Here is a 23,183-nt window from a genome sequence, read left to right as displayed (position 1 = left end):
ACGCACGCACGCACACACACACACACACACACACACACACACACACACACACACACACACTTTTGTTCCAGGGCTTTATGTTAACAGTGTTTGTTATGTTCGGTTGTCCTCTGTATAAACTTATCTCTCTCTCACATCATTCTGGGGGAGTTTTGGCCCACTCCTTTTTGCAGTGTCCCTTCAGTTCATTGTTGTCTGTGTGCATTCTCCTCTGAACAATTCTTTTAATGTTCCACCAGAATATTCAAGTTCAAAAGAAATCTGGACTTTGACTGAAATACTGACATTTTTGTTTCTGATGCAGCACAGCACAATTTGACTTCAGATTTGATTCAACGGTGCAATACTTTAGAGTTCAGACAAGGCTGTGTTTGGCTTCCTTGCCATAATATCCTGTGTAGATGCAGAACAAGCCCAGATCATCGCCCTTCCAACACTGTGCTCTCTTGCTGGTAACGGATGCTGCTATACTGCATTTGGTTTCACTGAGCATTATGACAAAACATCTCTGAGTCTGTATCTGTTCAAATGAGTTGTGGCCCTTTGACACAACTTTAACTTCAACATTCAACAAAAGTCTGAAATGATACATTAAATAGTAGATTTTTAAAATTATTTTTATGTGATATCCCCCAACACTACATAGTCTAACATCCAGATAAGTGTCTTAAATGTTTTTTTATGTATTTTGATGCAGAATTATGCATTTTAATTGCTGATCAACTTTCACTGCTTATTAGGATGCAGCAATTTTACAGAAATATTGACTTTCTTTATATGCTTTCCCCTTGTAACAACTCATTTCTGTAAGTCTAACAAGAATCTGATTATCAAAAGCCAAACACTTTTCCTGCCTGTCAGAATCTATTTTTGTTGTTTGGGTTCATGGTTAAGGTCACAACAAGCACAAAGTCAGAGGAAAAAGGTTAAAAGCCAAGCATGCAGCTTAAGAGGTTAAAGCTGAGGTTAGGAGGTCAGTGTATGAATCCTACGAATGCTTCCCGTTAAGAGAAGGTTTAATTGGTGACACTCTAAATTTGATTAAATTAGTTTTGTAACCCCCAAGGGGTGAATGTGACTGTGTATCTGTAAATGTTCCTGAGTGTATTTTCGCAGCTGCAGGAGCGCTACTTGGCTGACCAGGCCGTGCCACGCCCTTGGTGGTGCTGACCCAGCTGCCGGTCGGTTCGCCCAGCCCAGCTGCTTTTCGACCCCGTCATGCTTCTCCTCTGTGCCAACTATGCTATCTGTCCATCTGTGAGAAAGTATGCGTGATCAGGTGAGGAGGTTTTAATGTAAACCCAACCAAAGTGTGAGTTCTCTTACCTATTTAAACTCATATATTACCTTTTTACTGTTCATTGTTTTAATGGTTTAGTCTCACTGCTTTTCCAAAACGTTTTCCCCCTTTAAATGTAGCAGAAAACAGGAAGCCTCCAATTACCTGAGTGGTTGTGTGGCTGCGTATTTGGTGGCTGTGTGTGTGTGTGTGTGTGTGTGTGCGTGTTTGTGTGTGTGTGTGTGTGGGTGTGTGTGTCTGTGTGTGTGGAAAGTGAACGTCGCTCCAAGACTCACATCCCAAAATGGTAGCTATGGCCACAGATCACGTCTGGGTGTGGTGCGCCGTGTGGGTTAAGCTAGTTGAAAGAAGCAGGAATTTTATTTTTGAAAGGAATTAGATACTTTAAGGCTATTCACCAGCCTCTGAACTTCTAACGCGTAAAGAAACAGTCTGGTGACTGTGGAGGCCACTGCAATACAGTGAACTCATTGTCTGATTCAGAAAACCTGCTTGAGATTATTTGAACTTGGAGACATGGTGCATTATCCAGCTGGAAGATGGGTTCGCTGTGGTCATGAAGGATTGATATGGTCAGCAACAATACTCAGGAGGGCTGTTGTCTTTAAATAATGTTTGTACAATCAGTGTGCTATGACTATCACAACAACTAGTCTCAGCTGACACAAGGAAGACACACCGATGCTTATAAACTGTTTACATCAAATTCTGGTCCTATCGTCTGAATATCACAACCGACATCAAGACTCATCAATATTTTTTCAATCTGTCATTTTCCTTCTTGGTCCTGTTCTTCTTTCTTTTATCCTTTTCTTATAATTGAGGCACTTTTTGTGGTTATCTGTTGTGCATTAGGAGATGGCATTATGCAGACCTTGGACATAGTGAGAGGTTATTTGAGCCGCCTTTTCCTTTCTGTCATATTGAGTCATTCCATTCATTCTCCTCTGACCTTTGACATCAACAACACATTTTTGTCCTCATTGGATATTTTCTGTAATCCAATCTGCCCTCTGTAGACTGGATTACGTTTAAATTTGGAATCATGTTTAATTACAACTCTGGCAAAAATGAAGAGACCACGTTAGTTTCTTTGATTTTACTTTTTATGCTTATATGTTTGAGTAAAATGAACATTGTTTTTTTATTCTATGAACTACTGACAACAAACATGTTTCTGAAATTACAAGCAAACATTTTGTTTTTATTTGCAGAAAATGAGAAATGGCCAAAGTAACGAAAAAGATGCAACGCTTTCAGACCTCAAATATTTTCAGACCTCAAATATTTTCAAGAAAACAAGTTCATGTTCATTTAGGAACAACAGTACTAAAGTTTTAACTCAGGAAGAGTTCAGAGATCAATATTTGGTGGAATAATCACAAGGATTTCAATGGGGTTCAGTGCAGTGAGCTCTTAATTTTTTCTCTTTAAAAACATAAAAATGCCAAATAAATCTATTTCCAGTTAAAAATACTTTATCACCACAAAAATATGTACCTATTTTCACTCTAATTACATTTACTGCTGCATTGAGGACTATTAACTTGGATGCATTGCATTTAGCTCATGATATATAAAGTAAGATGGTCAGAAATAAAGGAAGATTTGAATAACATGTCTCATGTTTTACAACTTTGTTACGGTAAAAGTGATTGGCTTGAAACCTTATAGGAGGTTTACAGTAAGTTACATCTCTTCTGGTGTAAAATTCATCATTGCAATTCTGAGTTAATGTAAATGTTTTCTAGCGTGTTCTGTAAGAAACCAAATGACTGGCATTTTATTAGAGACGACATCACATCTGTGCCATGTTGGCTGATAACAGCTCTATAAAATGTACTCGTGAATTTGGATCCTTGAGTCATGCCTGCTTGCCCAGAGTTATTTTTCCACTTTGTTTCTTTTGTGCTCCAAGTCAAACTAAATACAAAACCCCCATCAAAAAATCTGAGTTTTCCTTTCTCACACTCAAATTTCTGCTATTACGATATTATATTTTTCTTTAAAAAAAAAAAGCATTCAAAGTGTCTATTTGAATTTCAACAGAATTTGACCCTAGAGCCTAGACAGACAAATTTGACCTTATAAAGGGTCACACTTTATGTTTATGTCTGATACATTCACTTTACAGATTCTAACAGGATGCAGCATAAAGCAACATGGTTTGGTTATTGTCTAATCAATGGCACCTTGGAGAACAAAGAGAGTAGGCAAACAGTTCTAGCAACTTAAATATTATTACAAGAAGAAACTCCACGGCATGTTATTTTTATAGAGAAACCTCAGAGAATGTTGCATCAAAATCCAAACAAGCAGACAGTTTCCTGCCAAATCTTTCCCATGTTGTAGGAGAATTATCTATGGTCAGTAACTAATAAGCCTACCAGGCCATTTGGATGGCGTATGCAGTGCGTGTCTCTCGTCCCTCCTGTCGGCTGATGTTTTTGGCGGCCTCCACCACCTCCTGTGTGGTCTGGTAGTCCTTCAGAGACCACTCATGGACTGCTACTTCTGCGTACTGCAGTATACCAACCTGAATAAAACATGCAAACACACAAGTGTTTCAGCAACGCCACATATCCGTAGCTGGGCTTGCACACAGTTGGTTGAAACATCGTCTAAAGCTCTTGTTTTCCGGAGTGAACTATCTCTTTAAGTACGAACCCTGTTCTTAAAGCAAACAGCACACTTGGGGAATTTTTGAATTCATTCAAAAACCAGAGGTATTTCCTCTTCACCTCATGCTGCCTGCTACCCAATACCCCCCCTCCACCCTCCCTTTTCATAACTCAAGCCCCCTCTCGCTCTTCTTGTTATTCGTTTCAGAGTAACGTCCCCACACCCTCCCCTCTGATTCCTGTTCTTCTAAAGAAACCTCCAAGGTTCTTGTCTTGTGACGTTACTGCAGCAGTTCATTCTGGTCATATTTGCCAAACCTGCCCGTAATTTCACTTGGTGCATGTTTTCACTCAAGAGACGAGAATGTTCCCTCTCCTGGCAACAGCAGAGGGGTCCATGAGATGTGTTATTTGACGTAAACTCAAACCCACAAGTTTCCATTACAAGTGTGCATAATAATTGCAGGCGGTTGCTGCTGGAACGTTGCGGAGAGCAGTTTGTACCTGCATCTGGTCCGAGCTGATGTGGAACTTGCTGAGAATGTTGCTGAGGAAGTTCTGGACTTCATACCAGGGATAGATGCTGTTCGAGCCGTCCACAACAATCACGATGTCCATGAAGGTCTGACACTCTGCCACACAAGAGAGTCTGCTGATTCACTTTGAACTTTTTCCCGTATTCTGTCACTTTGCAAAATTGTCCTCCCTCCACTGGGTGCCCATTTGTTTTAGAATAGGTTTTAAACTAAATCTTATTGCTTGGTTTTTAAGGCTCTTAGTGGTTTGGCCTCACCCCATGTCTCTGATTTATTGAGTTTTTGTCTCTGTGGTAGATAATTTAGATCGTTGTCCAGGCCAAGCTCTTCTTGAGTCTATTTCATAAAGGTTCCTAACATAAACTTGCCTCTAAGCTCCCTCTGGTCATTTGTGAATCACAGCTGGAGGTGGCCATGTCCCACGCAGCTGTTGACCTACAAATTTGTGTGTTCTTGTGTTTTCCTGGCAGAAATCACGACTGCCTCCTGACTAAGGGAGGACTAGGCGTAAAGCGTGGGACAACAAGAGTCGCTAGGACTTTTTAACTGTGCATAAAATTTATTTATAGTCTCTCTATAAAACTCTAAGCAAAGAAAATGTTGATGAGCTCAATGTAGAAAACCTGGTGTTGGCTGAACAAATGCGTCACATCTCACCTTCTTAATGGTCTTATTAATCCTGAGTTTATTCTTTCTTATTCCTGAAAGCTGTTGGCTGCATTTGCTTTCTCTTTCACTTTGAAATTATCTACTGCTTTCTGTCAATTGTTCACATATCATCATAGAAAAATACGTTGAAGTTTGTTGTTGAAACGTGACGAAATTAGATTAAGTTGCAAAGATGAAGATATCATTGCAAGGCACAATTTTAGGCCTTAATATTAGTGATGGGTCATAACCAAGAGCCTCGGCCCTAAGAGATTATTCTTTTTAGTGAATCAAAGAATCTCTGCTCAGCTCTCACTCTCAGTGGCTCTTGAATGGTGGCCTTGTGGCCAATCATGTGTGAAGATATGGCATAACAGCATTATTTAAAATAAGGAGAGCGTGTCACAAAAACCCAAAAATATCTCTGACCTCCCTAAGCGAAGCTGCATCTGACTGCAGATTAGAGATGAATATAAAATAATAAATTACTATTATAGTTCTGTTCGGTAGATTTGTTTGCAGTGTTTTGTTCATTCATTTTTTTGTGTTAGATAAATATTAGTTTGATTAAAATATTACACAAAAGTATAAGAATGCCAGCTTTCATAACATCAAAACTTAAAATTAGAAAAGTATGATACCTTCATAAAAACACAGAAGTCAAAAAGATTTACTAACATAAAAAACATTTACATTTACCAAGCTTAAGAACCTCCTAACCCTACTCAAGCATGAGTCCTTTTTGTTTCTGTGTTTCTACAAAATGTGTGATTACTTTGCTCGGTTGGAGCGATGGTGCCTCTCGGTTCCAAGTCATCGCCAACAGAGGCGCAGATGCCGGTGCTGAACATCGATGTCCCACACTCCTGCGACCACAGAGGGGCACACGCCTGCCGAAGGGAGGCACACACTCAGTCAGGGTCGTAAACAAACACATGAATCAACATGTGTACCACAGGTGAGGAGAATTCAGAGCCACTGGACCTCATAACTTTATCTGCGTTCTGCTCAGAAAAAGATGTGGTCATTTCGTCGCCTTCAAAGAATTCAGACAAATAGGTCTGTGTCACACATTTAAAAATAACCAAGAAGAAAACAGTAGGAATAAAAGAAAACAAGCCATAAAGGGGAATAAGTCATGGAAAAAAAGTACAATGGTGTGGTTTTGAGGACAGAAAATGAGGCGGAGACAGAGGAAGGGAGACCATTGTTGGCATGCTGGCAGTCACTGTTGTCATGAGCGGTTTAACAGAGCTGGAAACCAAGAGAAACACAGCAATTTAAAACTGATTGTGCTAAATGTGGGGCGGGGGGCGTCCTATAAAAATATTTCTGTCTTCAAACGCCGTTTCGTTGGTTTTTATACTTGGAGGAAAGAATGAAGGAAGAACGAGGACTTAAAAGGGAAAATCAGCTACAAAGAGACAAAAGGAGGGAGGGGTGAAAACAGGATAAAAAGGGGGTAGAACGAGAGAAAGAGAAACATCCTGGTTTTTCTTCCCCTGTCATTAAGGATGGGCTTCTCCTCAGGCGCACAGACAGGCAGCAGGGATGAGATGGAGAGAATCATGGGAGGAAACCACGGAGGGAGAGGATGGAGCGAAGTGAAAGAGGTGCTATGGCTTTTGGTAGGTCTGTCATTACAGAAGGGCCGGAGACGCATTCCAGTCCTGTTATAGACCCGACCACTGGGGTTAACATAAAAACTCTCTCACACACATACACACACTCACACACACTCACAGTTAAACATATGCTCGCATTAAAGCTGCCTGAGCTGGCAGTCGTTTCTGAACTGTACACGACTCCGCGCCCGGAGTAGAGCAAGAATCCTGGCAGAAAACACAAGCACACACGAATGCCTCCTGGTTAAGGGCAAAGTGTGTTTGACTGGAGAAATTAGGCCAAGAGAGCAACAATAAAATGTTATTATCAGAGCTGCAGAGCCAGGCCCAGACTAGAGAGAGACTTGTTTTTCAGAATAAACCCTGACCATCAGTGAATGTGATGGAAACTAAACAGTTGGTGATAATCTGCTTTTTAATCCGAGTGTTTATTAACTAAAACTCAAACTATCTACTATCTAAACTATACTTTCTTGGACTTTTTCCACGTTTTATGCCATTAAAATCACTTCTTCAATGTATTTTACTGGGATTTTATGTGTTAGATCAGACCAAAGTGGTACATACTTGGAAATAAAAGTCTGATGTTTCATGATTGTTTACAATGATTTGCTGAAATTTCTGGAAAAATCATTCTCCTGCTGGAAGATGAACCTTTGGCCAAGTCTCAAATCTTTTACAGTCCAGGACTCTCCCATGTTTAGCTCCATCTATCTTCTCCCTAACTCTGACCAGCATCTCTCTCTCCCTGCTGAAGAAAACCATCCCCACAGCATAATGCTGCCACCTGTTTCCAATGGGGATTTCTTTTTAAGCAAGGTCAGATCTATCATGGAAAAATGTTGACTGATTTTGTCAGATGAGCTATAGAGCTATCTATAGGCAAAAAAAACCAAACAAAAACATCTGATTATATTTCTTCCATTTCGTAATTATGCACTACTTTGTGTTGGTTTGCTATATAAACTATGTTATGTGACCAGTCTAATTACTATTTCTACATAGTAGTTCAAGTCAGACCAGTCTAACTTAAATAATTAATTAATTGAATAAATTAGACAAACTAAGAATTGGACGAATTTCAAGATTTGCCACACATGGTATCTAATAATAATAATAATAATAATAAGAAGAAGAAGAAGAAGAAGAAAAATCAGCAACAATTTTCGTTACTTAATATTGTCACATTGTCTGTAATACAAAATGAATCATTGAGAACTAATTTTTCATGACAGTGTCATAAACATGACATAACCTGTCATGATTATGAAGGAGTCTTTATGAATGCTTATGACTGTTGTCATGAAGTGTCACTCGGTAAATAAAGACACTTTTAATGCAAAGTCGACACTTTTAGTTTAATTTCAATGCCTGCATTAATGGTAATGGTTGCAATAAATGTGTCATTACTTAGTGAATAATGCAAAGTTGACACTTTTAATGAACTTTTAATGCAACTTTCAGGGCACCTTTGCATTTGAAATGTCATTATTTACCAAAAGACACTTTGTCATAAACACTTATGAAGAATCATTCATGTTCATGACATGTGCTATGTCGTGTTTATGACAGTCTCTTATGCACACCCCTTTAAATAAAGTGTCACCCTGCTGTTTCATACTGCGAATATGCCTAATCATGTCAGAAAATCCATCTATCCACATAAATATATTCATATATTATTTACCTCAGCCTTTGGATCTCTAATTTTAACTCATTCATTTGATCTGAAGTGTCGTCATTAATTGATGTTTTCCATGAGCATACGAATTTAAAAAAGAAATTAGACGTACCAAAAATCCGTCAGGTGAGTCCGGTGTGAGGGTCATTCCCAGGTGAGAGTTCCTCAGGTTTTTAGAAACGTTACGAAGAGCAGTTTCACCTGAAGCACACAAATAAAAACATCTACTCAACATCTGGACATACAGCTTTAGTACTGACATTCAACTTTTACTTTTTTTTTTGTCTCTCACCGAGGTTTACTTTGCTACAGTTTGAGTTTTTCTCCTCCCCCACAACACATTTATAGACGTCTCCTTTCCTGTTGTTGGGCGGCCCATCCCACGGAGCTCCAACCAGCATCCTTCGGCAGAGGCACCCAAATGTTATCACGCCATCATGTAAGTAGTTCTTACTTCACATTCACCTCTGCCAACGCAGATACTTACGATTTCTCTCCTTCTGCTTCATGCTGTAGGACAGAGAAGCCAAACTGGGCGTCCTCCGGGCCGGTGAAGACGCGAGGATGTTTCACGTCTATGTTGAAACACCGACACAACCCTGGAAGAAACAACAGAGATGTTGTTACAGAAATAAAGAGAAGGAAATGTGAAATGCTGTCACGGTGGAGAAGAGGCAGCATCCATTCATCCATCCATTTCAGTAGCGATTTTGCATTAACTTTGCATGCTCTATAAATCTATGCAGTGATGTGCTTTTCTCTCTATTTCCAAATGCAGAAGAAGACGTTGACAAGATAATGGTCTGCGGATCGCCGCACTCCTGAGTGTGTTTGCCAACATGTTCTTTGCTTTAAAATAAACCATAGAAATCAGTGGAGAATATGCAAAACCTGGTTGGGGATGTTGTGTAGCATGGAGTTATTCTTTTTTTTTATTATTATTATTTTACAGTGGTTCCTCTGAAAAGAAGGAAAAGATCAAGGGAAAAGGAGATCTTGTGATGAAAAGTGACAGAGGAAAGGGGGATAGGAGAGAGGAGGAGTGAAGCAAAGCAGGGAAGGGTGTGGGTTAGAAAAACCTTGAAGCATAGTAAGCTCCCTGTTTTGACACACAAGCCTGCCCTTCATAGTTGGTAGGAGAGGGGAGAAGGACGCACAGAGGACAGAAAGCAGCAGGATGGGAGGCAGGTCACCGAGCTGCTGAGACGAAATCGAAGCGCACTCATTTAAGTTACACAAGTTCCTGGTTTTCACACGATCAGAAGTTAATCAGGTGGATAGTAAATGAAGGAGTGATACCGAAAACTTGGGAAATTCTTTCTTTTTTTTTTTTTCAAAATCCAATGACTCACTCTACCATGTGCTTCTACTAGTCAATTATGTATTTACCTTTTAAAGTAAATACAACTGTATGATCGCAGCAGCGGTTCTAACTTCAAGTTGTGAGCAGAAATTCCTCTGTAGACATTTATAACAGACTGATTAACATCATCAATCATTCTAATATTAGCCAGCCAGTTTTTCTGCAGTTTGCACCTGAATACATCAAGTAATGATTACATTTGGCTCCATCTATCTACTGTCTAACCCTGATCACAACTGAATACAACCAAGGAATGACTGGCCCAGTCAAAGTACAGACCTAAATCCATCTGAGAGTTTGTGGTAAGTATCTCATAGTTAATGTTCACAGCTGCTCTGCAAATGAACCTCCTTGGTTTGAACAGTTTTCCAGAAGAATGAGCGGATGAAGGGAAGGAGAACAGGATTCAGAATACAAAAAAAGTACAACGCACGTTTCAGATTTCCTTTTGTAAAAGATTTAAAAAGCATTTGAAATTTTCTTTCCACTTTACAATTATGCATCACTTAGAAATTAATGCCAATAAATAAGATAATTACTCAATAGCTTAATGCAAAACAAGTACATTTTCTTCAAAGTGTTACTCAAATGAATGTATCAGAGTCAACATAAATAGTTACTACCCACATCTTCAAAAACCCCAACAAATATTTCTGGCAGTAATGTGTAATGTGATAAAATAAGGAAGGTTTCAAGCGGTGTGAATATTTTTAGCATGGTCCTATTAATATTTTAGCCATTTTTAACACAAAGCTGAGTAAAACCGCTAACATTGCTCAACCTGCTTAACTTTGTGTTTTCTCAACATCACTAAATCATTTAGATATTAAGACATTTCCATGTGGTTTCATGATGAACAACATCATTTTCAGTCAAAAGTAGCGTCATATATAATTAGAAGGAGGCTGTGCAGGGAGTGTGTTTGAAACATCCTGTTCCAGGAAACACACGTGCTCATCTTACTTGCATGTCATTGGACATCGCTGCATTTCTTCCTACACATTTTCTCTTAAATTAAAGTGTTTTGTAGAACATTATCTTTAGCTCAACCTGAAAATAAAACTCTCCTCCGGTCTTGACGGTCGACAATTAGCCAGTTAAAGCTGCGTTAATTGTAGCCCTGAGCGGTAGGACATTAAATGTGTCGGAAAATAAAGAGGCTGTCTAAATACATTTGACCTTGTGTGCAATTTTGCAGCCTCCTGGTTCATCTGCAGAGGCTTCCTCAGTCTCACCCTGTGATTTGAACATGACTGGATCACTGGAGCGGTGTCTGTGCACCAGGTCCGCCTGCACTTTCCCACCAAAACACACATTTACCTCGTCCAGGCCAATCAGAGGGGGATTCCACTTGGTTTAGGGAGGGGGGAAACTGGATACGTTCAGCGTTTCTCATCCATCTCTGCTCCTGCTTTTCTCACAGAATTCAGTTTCTTCCACCTACTTTGTACTTGCAGATGTACTTTCTGGTATCCTCATTGAGCGTGAAATTTTCTTCTCTGTCTCGTGTCCAGATTTGCTCACCAGGGGACTCATAGCTAGAAACATATGTATGTTCAGCTAAACAAAAAAAAACAAAAAAACACAGTTCAAGATGTCACAAAGTCTGTCTGTTTGTTCAGCTCTAAACTTTGAGAAAAACAAAATCTGTGGGGGTTTTACTTTTGTTGCTTTAATGAAGGTAATTTGGACTTATGTTTTGAGTTTTTGGGTAATTTGAGTGCAAAATGTGATCACAGAAAAAGAAAAAAGCACAGGTAAGCTTAAGCTTAGGGTAAGATTCTTGGATTATGTTTTTAATAACTTTTTAGAATATTTTTGTTAATTTATGTTAGTTTTTTTGGTTGTTCTGGGGTTGCTTTTTATGTCTTCTTGTTGCACTGCTGATGTAAAATTAAGATAGAGTCAGTATGAGATTCACAACACTACCTCAATAACTAAACAATAATTTAAAACAAATAAGGATAGGATGATGAAATCGGTAAAGTAACTGCATTATTCTTACTGCAGCAAAAGCAATCTGAAATATTCATTAATAAAGTTATAATAATTTAGTATTATAACGTATTTAGTTAAATGCTCTTCGCTTTAAAATCACCCCACATTAATGGGCCTTCATACCCAGAGACTCCATCACTGTTTTTACTTTCTCTATAAGGTAATTATATATTTTTAGGCTATTATGTTTATTGTACAAGGTCATATCACTACATGTATCCTACTCTTCATCGTTCTAGCCTGAACATGCAATTGGAAAAACTTATCCATTCCTCTTCAACTTTACTGCCTATTAAGTTATTAACTCCAACAGGTTATTGCAGATTTCTGTAAACGCATTGTGGCCGGCTGTTTAACACACACGCCACCTGACACCTGGAGCTCTGTTGGTTTTCACACTGATACCAAAAGTGTTATGTCCTTGCAGAGCCACTGTCAATCTCCAGCAAACTGTGAAACCATAAGCATGTTCTTAGTGTGTTTTCTCTATCTAAAGGTCGCATTAAGTCACTTCTGAACATGTGTGTTTAACATTTGGCAGCATCTGTGACCAGTTCCCTTACTAGAGACGAATCCCATTTAGCCTTTCCTCTGCTCCCTTTGCAGATCTGAAGACATCACTGCCGAAGACATTCGGCATCAGATAAGATTTATGAATTGTCTGATTGCTCACACATGCCTTATGTACTGTAAGTCCTTCCTTCCATGTGTTCTTTCTGAAAATCCAAGCTTCTTTGAAATTATTTGCTCGGTCGCCATTTGTACTTAACCATATCACCAACATCGCTGTGAAACACTTCTGGGTTTTATTACGTCGCACAAACCGCTGTTTTAAATTTGGTCTCCACTAACCATTTTTGACGATTTTGTCTTTTGCCTTTCGATTCATTCAGTCACCCATACAAGCTATAAAAAGCTGCTCTCAGTTTTCCACACACTTTTACAACAGGAGCATAAGGACATGCAAGCTTCCTGTGACGTTCTACCCTTGTTCTCGCAGAGCAGCACTGTCGTTTGTCTTGCTCTGTCCTTTCTTCTCTGCATCCATTTACACTGGATGACACCGTGCCAGCAGCAGCTTTTTGGCCACTAATTGTCATGACAACTGGTGGCAAACATACATCAACCAAAACCAAGTCCAGATTTCCTGAACCACAAACTCAGCTCTGGGTGCTACTGCTGCTGGATGTGAACAGTTGTCATTGGAAAGAACAGGAACGAACTGAACCCAATGCCACAGTCTTCTTTATTCTACGGTACCGACACAAAGATGCCATATAAACCATGCCAAATGTTGCTTCCCAAACTTTTTCAGACATCCTGAAGGGCTTTCAAAGTTTTTCTTTAGCCTAAAGGATTGTTTAAACTCATTTTCAGTCCAGAATTAAGATTATTTGTGTGTGTGTGTGTGTGTGTGTGTGTGTGTGTGTGTGTGTGTGTGTGTGTGTGTAGGGGTGTGTGTGTGTGTGCGCACATAAAACACAACCATTGTTACAGGTTTCTTTTATTCAGCTCAATATTTGGGAGATATCAAAGATAGTGTAGGTAAAGCAGATGTAAAACTGTATTTAGTACCAACATGAGGATTTTCAAAGAAAGCAAAGTAGATGACCAACTGAAGGATGATGAATCTCTCTGGCCTTTTGCTAGATTTGATCCTATTTCACAAAGAAGTGACTTCCAGATTCTTGGATGAATACCTGGACCCAGATCAAGGTGTTGCTGGAGCTCCTGACTAAACTTGACTTCTCATTCCTGTTTGTTTACTGTCTGCATCTTAATGTCAGTTGTAAACTGCTAGTGAGCAGTATGGATGGTTTTTTTTTTTTTTAACTAATGTTTATGTATATAAGCTTGCAAATCTGCATTATCTGCTGGGTGCAGAATTCTACCAGTCAAAAAAAAAAAATCTGTGTTTGTCTAACAATCCAAGTGTTTTTAACCTTTTTATTGGGACATTCTCACAGAAAGACAGACTGCACTGCATGTAGCAGACTTGTGTCTGTCACAGAGCCTCCTCTGCACTTATAAAGATAGTTATGCAGAGAGCAGCTAAAGCAGCAGTCATTCAATTTTATGCTGCTCAAAGCAGAGAGGAAATTTATGAAACAGGACAACAATGTTTTGGCTGCTAACAAGTAACTGAAATATGTCATGCACCCAGTTAGCGACACGTGACATAAAATCAGAGAATAAACATGCTAATGCGAGCTTCACTACGCAGCAAACTGCTCCAGATAAACAAAATCTCTAATCAGAGGAAGAAATTATCTCATATAAGACGGGAAAGAACGTAAACCATCTTACAAAGTCTTCTCCCAAACTCTTCTTGGGACAAAATATTTGTCGCTGCTGGGAAAGACTGAGGTTGCAGCGTTGTGAAAGTCTTTGGGTGGGCTGAGATATTCGGATCAGGACAACCGTACCAGAACTTGTTCTTGTGATGTCGGTCTCACACATTTGACATTTTCTTGTGTCTGCTTTCCACCTTGTGAATCATACCGTCATGATCAAGAACAAGAACTGGGCCAAAATTAGATAAAAGCAGTCAAAGTCCAAACAACAACAAGCACTGTGAAAAACCTTCATAAATCCTGCAGAACAAAATGACCAAAACACTTCATAAGATTACAAGAAAACCTGGCCTGGCTCATTGCAGGAGGCACAGCTGGTTAAAACATTTGCATAATTCTGTACAAGACTCCCAATCCCCGTTTTCCACTTAGTTATCCTGCAACCCTAGTTTAGAAAACACCCTGCAGTGACGTGTCTTCACGAGCGTCTCAGCTCTCTTCACCTGACTCATTATGTTTTCCCGTCCTCCACCTCTCTTCACCAGATTTTCTCTCCATTATGTTGATCGTGTTTTATTCCCATCTCTGTCACATTCTCCTGGGGACCCGGGGGTGGATGATGAGTGGGGAGCGGGAATGAAAGTCAGCAAAATAACAAGCAGATAGCAGGAGAAGCACACACACACGCACGCACGCACACACACACACACACACACACACACACACACCTGTGTTTGACATCTCAGTAAAGCATAACAGACATGGGAGTCCTGCTGTCCACATCAGGGGCAGCTCTGCTAAAACCATTAACATTACACACATACTCAGTCACCTACATGCTCCAGAATGACACAAAGAGGCAGGAACACCATCATTGCAGCTACACAAGCTACTGTAGAGGGCGAATCAAATGTTCAAAGCGATGAAAACGCTTTGGCTTGTTCATGCTGGATTTAAACGGCTAACGTGGCTAAATGAGATAAGCTCAACTTGACTATTGGTGTTTTTCTTAAAATATGTAATTGTTTCTGCAATCTTTTTTGGGGTATTTCCAGGCCCATAGCACCCAGCTATAATTACTCAACGGCTTCCTGCAAATGCCAACGTTTTAATCTTACAGGTTAACGTCACAGCACGCTCAGCACTTGCCGCATCCAGAGGATTAGCTCTTTGCAAAGTTAACAAAAACAAAAGAAAAATCAGCCTGTTGATCTTACTCTGCTTCGTGGAAGCGTGGCGCAATACAGCAGCTCACCCACCACTTATCAGAACCACAATCGCACACTTCTCGAGGCAGACAACAATGGGCTTTTTCTTCGCGTTCTTTCTGCTGAGCAGGAACACTTCAATGAGGTGTGCTAGACTGCCCCGCTGCAGCAATCGCGAGCAGCGGAGGGCGGCTGACGTTCACGCTTCACGGTGAAAACGAACACGCCACAAGACCCTCATTACAGGAACTTCAGGCTTCACGTCTCAGAGATGGGAGCTGCTGATATGACCGGAGAGGCCGTGTCTCGCGGCGGCTCCGGTCAGTCAGTTGTAAGAGGAGATGAAACTGCAACATTTTTGGACAAACATAAATCCTTGCAGCTATAATGTCTCGAATCTAGTCCTTCGGGGGCCGGTGTCCTGCAACTTTTATATGTTTCAACACACCTGAATCAAATAATCAGGTACTTAGCAGGACTGTGGAGAACCTGACTGCATCCTGAGGAAGTGATTCAGCCATTTGATGCAGTGTTGGACCAAGGACACATCTCAAAGTTGCAGGGCGAAATAAATTATATCCCAAAGATTAAACTCTGAACCAGAAACAATTTGATGGCTGGCGTTCGCTTCCTTGCATGTTTGATCTATCGGACACATGGAGTGTGTCCAGGTGTTTTTCTGCACATGCCTGCTCTCTTCCATGATTAACCATGTGAGGAATGTCTGCTTTGTGGTTCACTGGCACAGAAAAGAAAGATCAGAGGATCTCTGGGAGGCATGTGTGACACTGATATTGGCACGGGTTGTCTGTTAATGACCATCAGTACGGTCAGCCTCTTATCTTTTCTTTACAAACTTCAGTTCCAGATGTTATGAAGCACTGAGCAGAAATTGATTTGGTGACCCATTTCAGCCATCATAGCGCCACCAACAACTCTTTAAATGATTCACGATTGTTGCATTTTTTTGTTAAACATGAAGAATTTTGTTGCTATCAAGTAATTTGTAGCTGTTCTTCAAAAAGCAGCAAAGTGTCTTAGAAAGTCACTGTTATTTCTCTGACTTGTTCATGTGGTAGTGGAGGCTCATGTTTAGGGTTTTGACACAGACACAGCAGAGTCACAGATGAGGTTCCACATTTTATTGTCTGTGACTGCAGACAATAATAGAGATTCCTAATGGAATCCACCAGAGATCAGAGGAAGTTTAGCTGTAGCTGCTGCTGGGTGTTGATGTGTCAGACACTGAGTGACACTGAGTGTCTGACACATCAACACCCAGCAGCTGAGCTTCCTCTGATAGGGGTACTGCAAGTAAGCTTTCGTTTACATGCAGTACCCCGCGGACCACCAGTCCGGGAACCACAGTTTGAGAAAGACTGAGCTAAAGGTTATGAAGCTGATCTGACTTTGGACTTGAGTGGAGACTTCCTGCTGGACGTCCAGCAGCTCTGATTTTGTGCCTCTCCTCTCTTCCTCTAGAACCTGTGACCTTTACATCCAGATGGGATCCAAATGTATTTACAGCTGAAAAGAGGAGGTTTGGACCACTGAGCAAATGGACGCTCCTTTTCCTCCTCAGTAAAACTCTTCTTGCATCAGCTCTGATTCAGGAGTGAAATTTAATTTGTACCCCAAAAGATGTGTGGTGGCTTATAGAGTCTGACTCCCACTGCAGTCCAGACGTAACATCTGTCCTAAAATTCTCAAAACGACTTTTTCCTTCCACTCAACTTTCAATTTATATTATTCTCTAATAGTCAACACCTTCATCATTTACATTTTGCAATTTACCCACCTGGAGGTTAATAAATATATCACTATGTGTGACATGATTCTTTGAATAAATTACTGAAATAGATATTGAAATGATGATACCCTAATTTACTAAAAGGCGCTGGCAGCTTAAATAAATCATCATTTGGTCATCCTCAAGAAAATTCTTTAGAAATATAAAAATCGTAATTATGTGCATGTCACAAAACCCCAGAGAGAAACTCCTACCTTTCAGAAGGAGAATAAACTCCAGGCACAACAGGTATTTGCGCAGCTCCATTTATAAGCCCGAATGAAAGCAGTCCCTTTAGTACGGTTTTTCTTTTTTCTACTTCTTCCTCCTCTTTTTCCTCTTCTGTTTACAAAGCGGTCTCCCCCGGTCTGCTGCAGCGCTTCTGTATCCACCACATAGTCAGCTTTCTCTTTCCACTGGAGATGCGTCAAATCCACTCACAAAGTTCTGCATGTTAGCGCCAAATTTCGACTCAGGTTCATTTGCGGACCAATTATCGGGTTGTTAAAGATAGAAATACAATGAAGATATTCTTGTTTGCGATTTTGTTTTTGTCTTAGTTGTTAATATTTCAAGTCTGGAGGAAAAAAAAAAAAGAAAGAAATAAAGATTGAGCGAGTGCACCTGTCCCGTCCGACTAAAGTTCAGAGTCAGTGAGCCTTAACAAATGTGCAACACCTTCAACGATCAATCAGCGGCGGTGAGCGTCATCCCTCCCGACCCCGCAGCGCGTCTTTGAAGACCAAACTGTTCCAGCTCAAACTTGGAGCAGAACCGACGCGTCTGCTTCTCCCGATGACTTCCTATCCATGATCCACTCTCGCTGTTCAATCCCGCGGGGCCGGAGTCCGCATGAATGTGTGTCTTTCGGGTTTCTCTGCTGGAAATGAAAGAGCGCATTTATTCTCACACCTCCCGTCGCTCCATCCGTCCACATACATCCACTCCTCTCTGAGCGCCTGGTTCTGGTTCCTACTGACAAAACTTTCAGCCTCCACACACACACACACACACACGCACACACACATCTCTCTCTCTCCCTCTTTCCCACTCGCTGTTTTCGAGAGCTCAGCTTATTCCTCTGACTAATTGGTTCCGTTTGTTTTGGTTTTATTATTAAAGGCATGACATTTGCCCAAAATCAAGTTCCTGCCCATATAAAGTTTATAGAGGCTTGATAGTGAAAAACACATTATATTTTACCAACTCAAAGAAAGTTCTATTCCGTTCCGTGTTGTCTTACAGAAATAAAAATAATAATAAAAGGAACTTTTATTAATTATTATTATTATTATTATTATTGTTATTATTATTATTCTGACTTGAAAGCAACATTTTATGATCAGCAGAAATATATGAATGTTGTTACCTCTAGCAGTCCGTTTCCTGCTGAAAAATGACAACAAACTAGATTCATTCTTGTCGCTTTTATAAAAATAAATACAAACTGGATATGTGGCTTTGTGGCCGTGAGCGATGACCACCACAGGAGCATGAGCGCATACATTTGGGGCACTCACTCCAAAAGTCTGATATACATAATATTGTATATTAAAAGCCAGGAAAGGACGCTGGCCCTCCAGGTCTGAACTGTGACAACCATAGTCACCATAGCATCTGGCCACTTGCTTTCTAAAACTCAAGATGTTCTGCTTGCATAAGCTTGGCCATTTTTGTTTGCTTTGATCACTCTCTTGGTGGCAGCCTTTAGCAGATAGGTCTGTTTTTATTACATTTGTATTTTGGTTCCAGATTGATCCAAAGGATGAATCTGACAGTGTTTCCTTGTTGGCATTCTGCCCCGCATGTCCAGATGTGTTTTTTTTTCTTCTTCTTCTTTAACACACCTGATTCACATGATTGCATTTCAGCAGAAGCCTGTTAATTAGCCATGAATTAAAATCAGGTGTGCTGAAGAAGGGAAACACCTAAAACTTGCAGGGCAGCAGTGTGCCTCTGGGGACCAGGGTTGGGAAACGCTGCAGCCACAGCTTTCAAAACCCAGAGCCAGAAGAGCACAGCTGGTCAAAGTTGACCTTTTGGTTGAAGTGACAGCTTGATAAAGTTTTCCTCATCAGCTGAGCTGAGAGAGAGGAGTAAGAGAGAAGCTGAATGGTTCTGAGAAAGTGGTGAGACAACAGCCAGTTTCAGGCCACATAAGTCATCTTATGTTACTGTGGCATTTTCCAAGATGACAGATCAAAGGTGGCTCACTTTGAGTTCATTCCTCCTTTTTCTGGCAAACATTTCCCCTCAGAGCCACAGCTTAACTCGAGGCTCCATTTAAATCCAGATGTGTTTAAAAACTTCTAACACATGATGGATATTTAATTCTCAAGGAAATGATAAACATTTATTATAGGCTATTCATGTGACAAAGTGTCCTGACATTTCTGACGGCTCCCGTGAGTATTGTATCCTGTTGTTTTGCTCCTCCTGGAGAGTGTATCTCCTTCTATGTTACAGCGCCATCTGCAGGGTAAGAAAATGCATTGAATAGTTAAAAAAAAAACGTGAAAAGTTAAGATGTGCACACAGAACTATAAATGTATTTCCCCCTGAATGTAAATTTCTTTACAGTATTGATTATTAAACTTGAAGTTTTATGTTGATTTAAAAAAAAAAGCATTATAAACCTTTCATGAAATTTAACTGTTATGGATTCATATACGAATGTAACTCCTTCAGTTTTCTCTTTTCAGAAATAAAGCGTCCTTTAAATAAAATTACGGATTTTATGAAGCGTCTGCATCACATATTTTAATCGGCTGACCATCCTGCCTAACATGGTTGAGTCTGCAAAAATAATTTTCCTTAAGAAGTCATGAATGATGGAACTGTAAAAGTCTTAAAAGTCTTTTCTAATGTGGCCCATGCAACTTGAAGGTTTGTCAGCGTGCATGAAACGTTTAAACAGCAGAGGGCAGTGTTGCGCCGTTTACTAACTGCTATTGAAAAGGTTTGAAGCAGTTTCTGTCCTTTATTACAGTGATATTGGTTTCCTTTGAATTTTCAAGTCTTGGTTTTATATAAAGAATAAATTCTGTTTAAGTTTGTACAAACCACTGTCATGGGTTGTCAATAGGATGTGTTGCTGTGATGGAAACGCATATTGACGCACTTTAAATCATCTAAATAAAAACTAAATGCAGTTGGGTTTTATTCATATTTCTTCAGATGTTTTTTTTTTTGGTAATCAAATTGTTTTACATGTTGCCATCAGCTGAATGTGCTTCACATGTGCTTACTACTTATTTTCTGCTGCGACACACAGTTCTCTTGAATATTGATGGAATAGTTATTGATCTGTTCATTTTAATTACATACATTCAGTTTTTACCTTGTAGTTTCTCACAATATTGTTTTGTGTATATAATATATATTACATATAATTGTTCTTTTAAAGGTGTTTTATAGTTGGGTTCAAAATCTGAACAAAAATGTTGTAGTTGGGTGAGACATTTTTGGAAAAGCTCATTAAGTGTTAAAGGTTAAAAAAAGGACTTTCTCAAAACGAAGAGATAACAAGCGAATCTCCTCTATAAAACATTTCAGCTCATAACCACTTGATGGCGCTGCGTTGTAACTGATGTATCTAATAATCCAGGAGTAAGAAGCATGACTTCTTTACTAGCCTGCTGGGATGTTCCCTTGTTGAAGATTTCACAGATCATCCAAAGCTAATTAATCTTCTGCATGTTGGTGCAGCGACTCATGATGATCAGCTGATCTTGGATTCACGAAATGTTGAATTTGTTCTTTCACATTCAGACAATTATTAATAAATGGGCTCTTTTCTTCTCTCCCTATCTTGCCATCGAACCGCTCTTGGACTCGTGTGGATGGATGTCCGCCAGCAGCCGGACGGAGAGTGCGACGGGGTCCGCAGGAGCAGACTAATGAAGTGACAGCAACATTAAATTTATGAGTCCAGCAGGAGAAAAGATGACAATTATTGGGAAACTGACCTCTGTCTCACCACCATCCCTCCAACGTTAAGTGTTTAATCGACATTGCTTTCCATCAGCATCCTTGTCGGTTTTGCCTTTGTCTTCTTCGTGTGTCTACTTCCTTGCTCTATTCCTGCTCCTTTTCATAGTATTTAGTTTTTTTTCCCCAAAATAAAGACTTAAATCATCAAGTGGCACAAAAAGGGTTTTATTTTTTCAGGGACACACCTTTGCATTTTTGGCACAAAGTGACTGTTGCTCTGCATGCTGAGGTGTTCACACGCAACCAAAAACACTCACTGTAAACACACACTGGTAGATCTCTGCAGCAAGGTGCAACCCTGGTAAGAGTGCACATACACACACACTCACACGCGCACACACGCACACTCTTTGTGTAACAGCACAACAAGGACCCCTTTAAGGTTGGGTATGAAATGAGCTTTTGGAGAGTTGCACTAATGTAATAGAACAGCTTGCATCAGTTCAGACTTGATAACCTTAACAGCTTTTAAAAACCATAACGAGGTTAAATATTAAGATGAAATTGGGTATTATGATTCTAGTGTAAAATGTCTGCTGAATGTACTTGTATTAGTTTACATATCTGTAGTATATTTTACTGGTAAGCATCAAATCAGCATGAAGCATAAATTATATATTTGTAAATGTGTGGGGGGGGGGATGTAGTAAAGGAGTGTGTCTTATTGTATCTGTTCAGAAGAGCAGCTGTGATGTGTGGGTATGTAAGGTGTAAGAAGAAAAGCCTGTTTTCCTTTTTTTTTCCATGAAGTGATCTTGAGCTGTCAGTCACACAGGAGAGTTTTTACAGGAACTATGCCAGCATTTAACGCCTCTCAGTGTTATAATTATTTGTTTTCTCAACAGTCCACTTAACGTGTTTTTCTTTTCCCATGAGGGTTTATGAACTTTCTTGAGAAAATACAAGCTCTTGTTTTTGCCAGTCTCTGTGCAGCAGCTTAGGAAATTTGCATGTACTCACATGCTTTACAGTCAGTTATGTGTGCAGTCATTTAGGTGTTAGCTCTGTGGGATTCTTCCTCCTACTCTCATTCCCCCAACCTCAGACCTCTGCAACCAGTCAAGTGACACCAGAACGCAGCATGGCTTGGTCTGTCAAAGGCACAAAGTTCAGATTGTGTAAAGTGGGGTTTTTCAGACTAGGTATGAGTTGTAATCATCTTACCTGCATCAGGCAGAATCAGGGATAAAGTTTCTTGGAGAACTCAAACAGATGGTGCATCTAAATACTATTTCATAAATAAAGACTTTATTGCATAACTTTATTTACTTTCTCTTTGGGATCCACTATTTGGATTTGAATTCCCTCAACTCTATATAATCAGTTTTTCCTTCCCAAACAAAGTGTTCCTGGACCTGTGGTTGGTTCTGGGGTATTTCTGTGTATGAGTTCTGTCACAGCAACTCGTACTGATTCTGATTCTGCTGGAGGTTTCTTCCACTGTCAGATGCTTAGTCAGGATGAGGGATTTCTGTACGGCTCAGAGCAATCGGCTGTGCTTCCGTGGTTGGAAAATCTTTACTCATTGGTTACATGGTTATTTAAATGTAATTGCATTGTTGTTGGGAGTAACTGTGCAAGTAACTTAATCTTTAAGATTTGGTTGAATGTGTATAAATCTGATTAATTTGATGCTATATTCCAATAAACAGGATATGACTTGGACATGGCCTAAACATTTCTTCTTTTTTATTAACCTAAGCCACATTTGCCTCGGATAGTTTAGCACACAGAAGACAGTTTATGGTGGAACAAGCTCCACTGAGGTTTATGAAGTATTCCCAGTCTGCATAGCTTAAAACTTAATCTGAACAGACAAAACTGTTAAAACTGTTCTGTTCTTTTTCTTTTATTATATTAACATACAGAACAAGAATGCTAAGCTACATTTAAAAGTGGTGGCAGCTTGATGGGATTTTTCTTTTTTTTATTCATAAACTTTGTGCAGCCAAGTCTTTTAAGACTTTTTCAGTTTTTCAGTGTTTCCTATGGCAGCCTTTGTTCTTCAGTGTTTTAAAAGCTGAATCTTACTTTTTGGGGAAGATGGTGTAGATCAGGGGTGTCAAACTCAATTTCACCGAGGGCCACTTCAGCATATTGGCCACCCTCAACGGGACACATTGACGG

General features: G+C 39.9%; 1 protein-coding gene across 2 annotated transcripts in view; it reads right to left on the bottom strand.

The window, feature by feature from the left end:
* Positions 1-18,055, bottom strand: part of itga10 (integrin, alpha 10) — a 33,956-nt gene extending 15,901 nt beyond the window's left edge. The window contains exons 1-8 of one of the 2 annotated variants that reach the window (XM_007556057.2): positions 17,742-18,055; positions 17,279-17,640; positions 8,899-9,010; positions 8,704-8,813; positions 8,524-8,612; positions 5,881-5,995; positions 4,426-4,553; positions 3,688-3,836 (exon numbers count right to left, since the gene is read on the bottom strand). In XM_007556057.2, the coding sequence (XP_007556119.1) occupies positions 3,688-3,836; positions 4,426-4,553; positions 5,881-5,995; positions 8,524-8,612; positions 8,704-8,813; positions 8,899-9,010; positions 17,279-17,330 (755 nt within the window). In that variant the 5' untranslated portion in view covers positions 17,331-17,640; positions 17,742-18,055. Of the gene's footprint in view, positions 1-3,687; positions 3,837-4,425; positions 4,554-5,880; positions 5,996-8,523; positions 8,613-8,703; positions 8,814-8,898; positions 9,011-17,278 lie in introns of both variants that reach the window. The other variant, XM_007556056.2, reaches the window with a different exon arrangement.
* Between the last annotated feature and the right edge of the window lie 5,128 nt (positions 18,056-23,183).

The sequence above is a fragment of the Poecilia formosa genome, unplaced genomic scaffold (assembly GCF_000485575.1).
Source record: "Poecilia formosa unplaced genomic scaffold, Poecilia_formosa-5.1.2 Scaffold77, whole genome shotgun sequence".
NCBI lineage: Eukaryota > Metazoa > Chordata > Actinopteri > Cyprinodontiformes > Poeciliidae > Poecilia > Poecilia formosa.
Note: the sequence above shows the minus strand (reverse complement) of the source record. Positions and strands in the feature narration are given on the sequence as shown.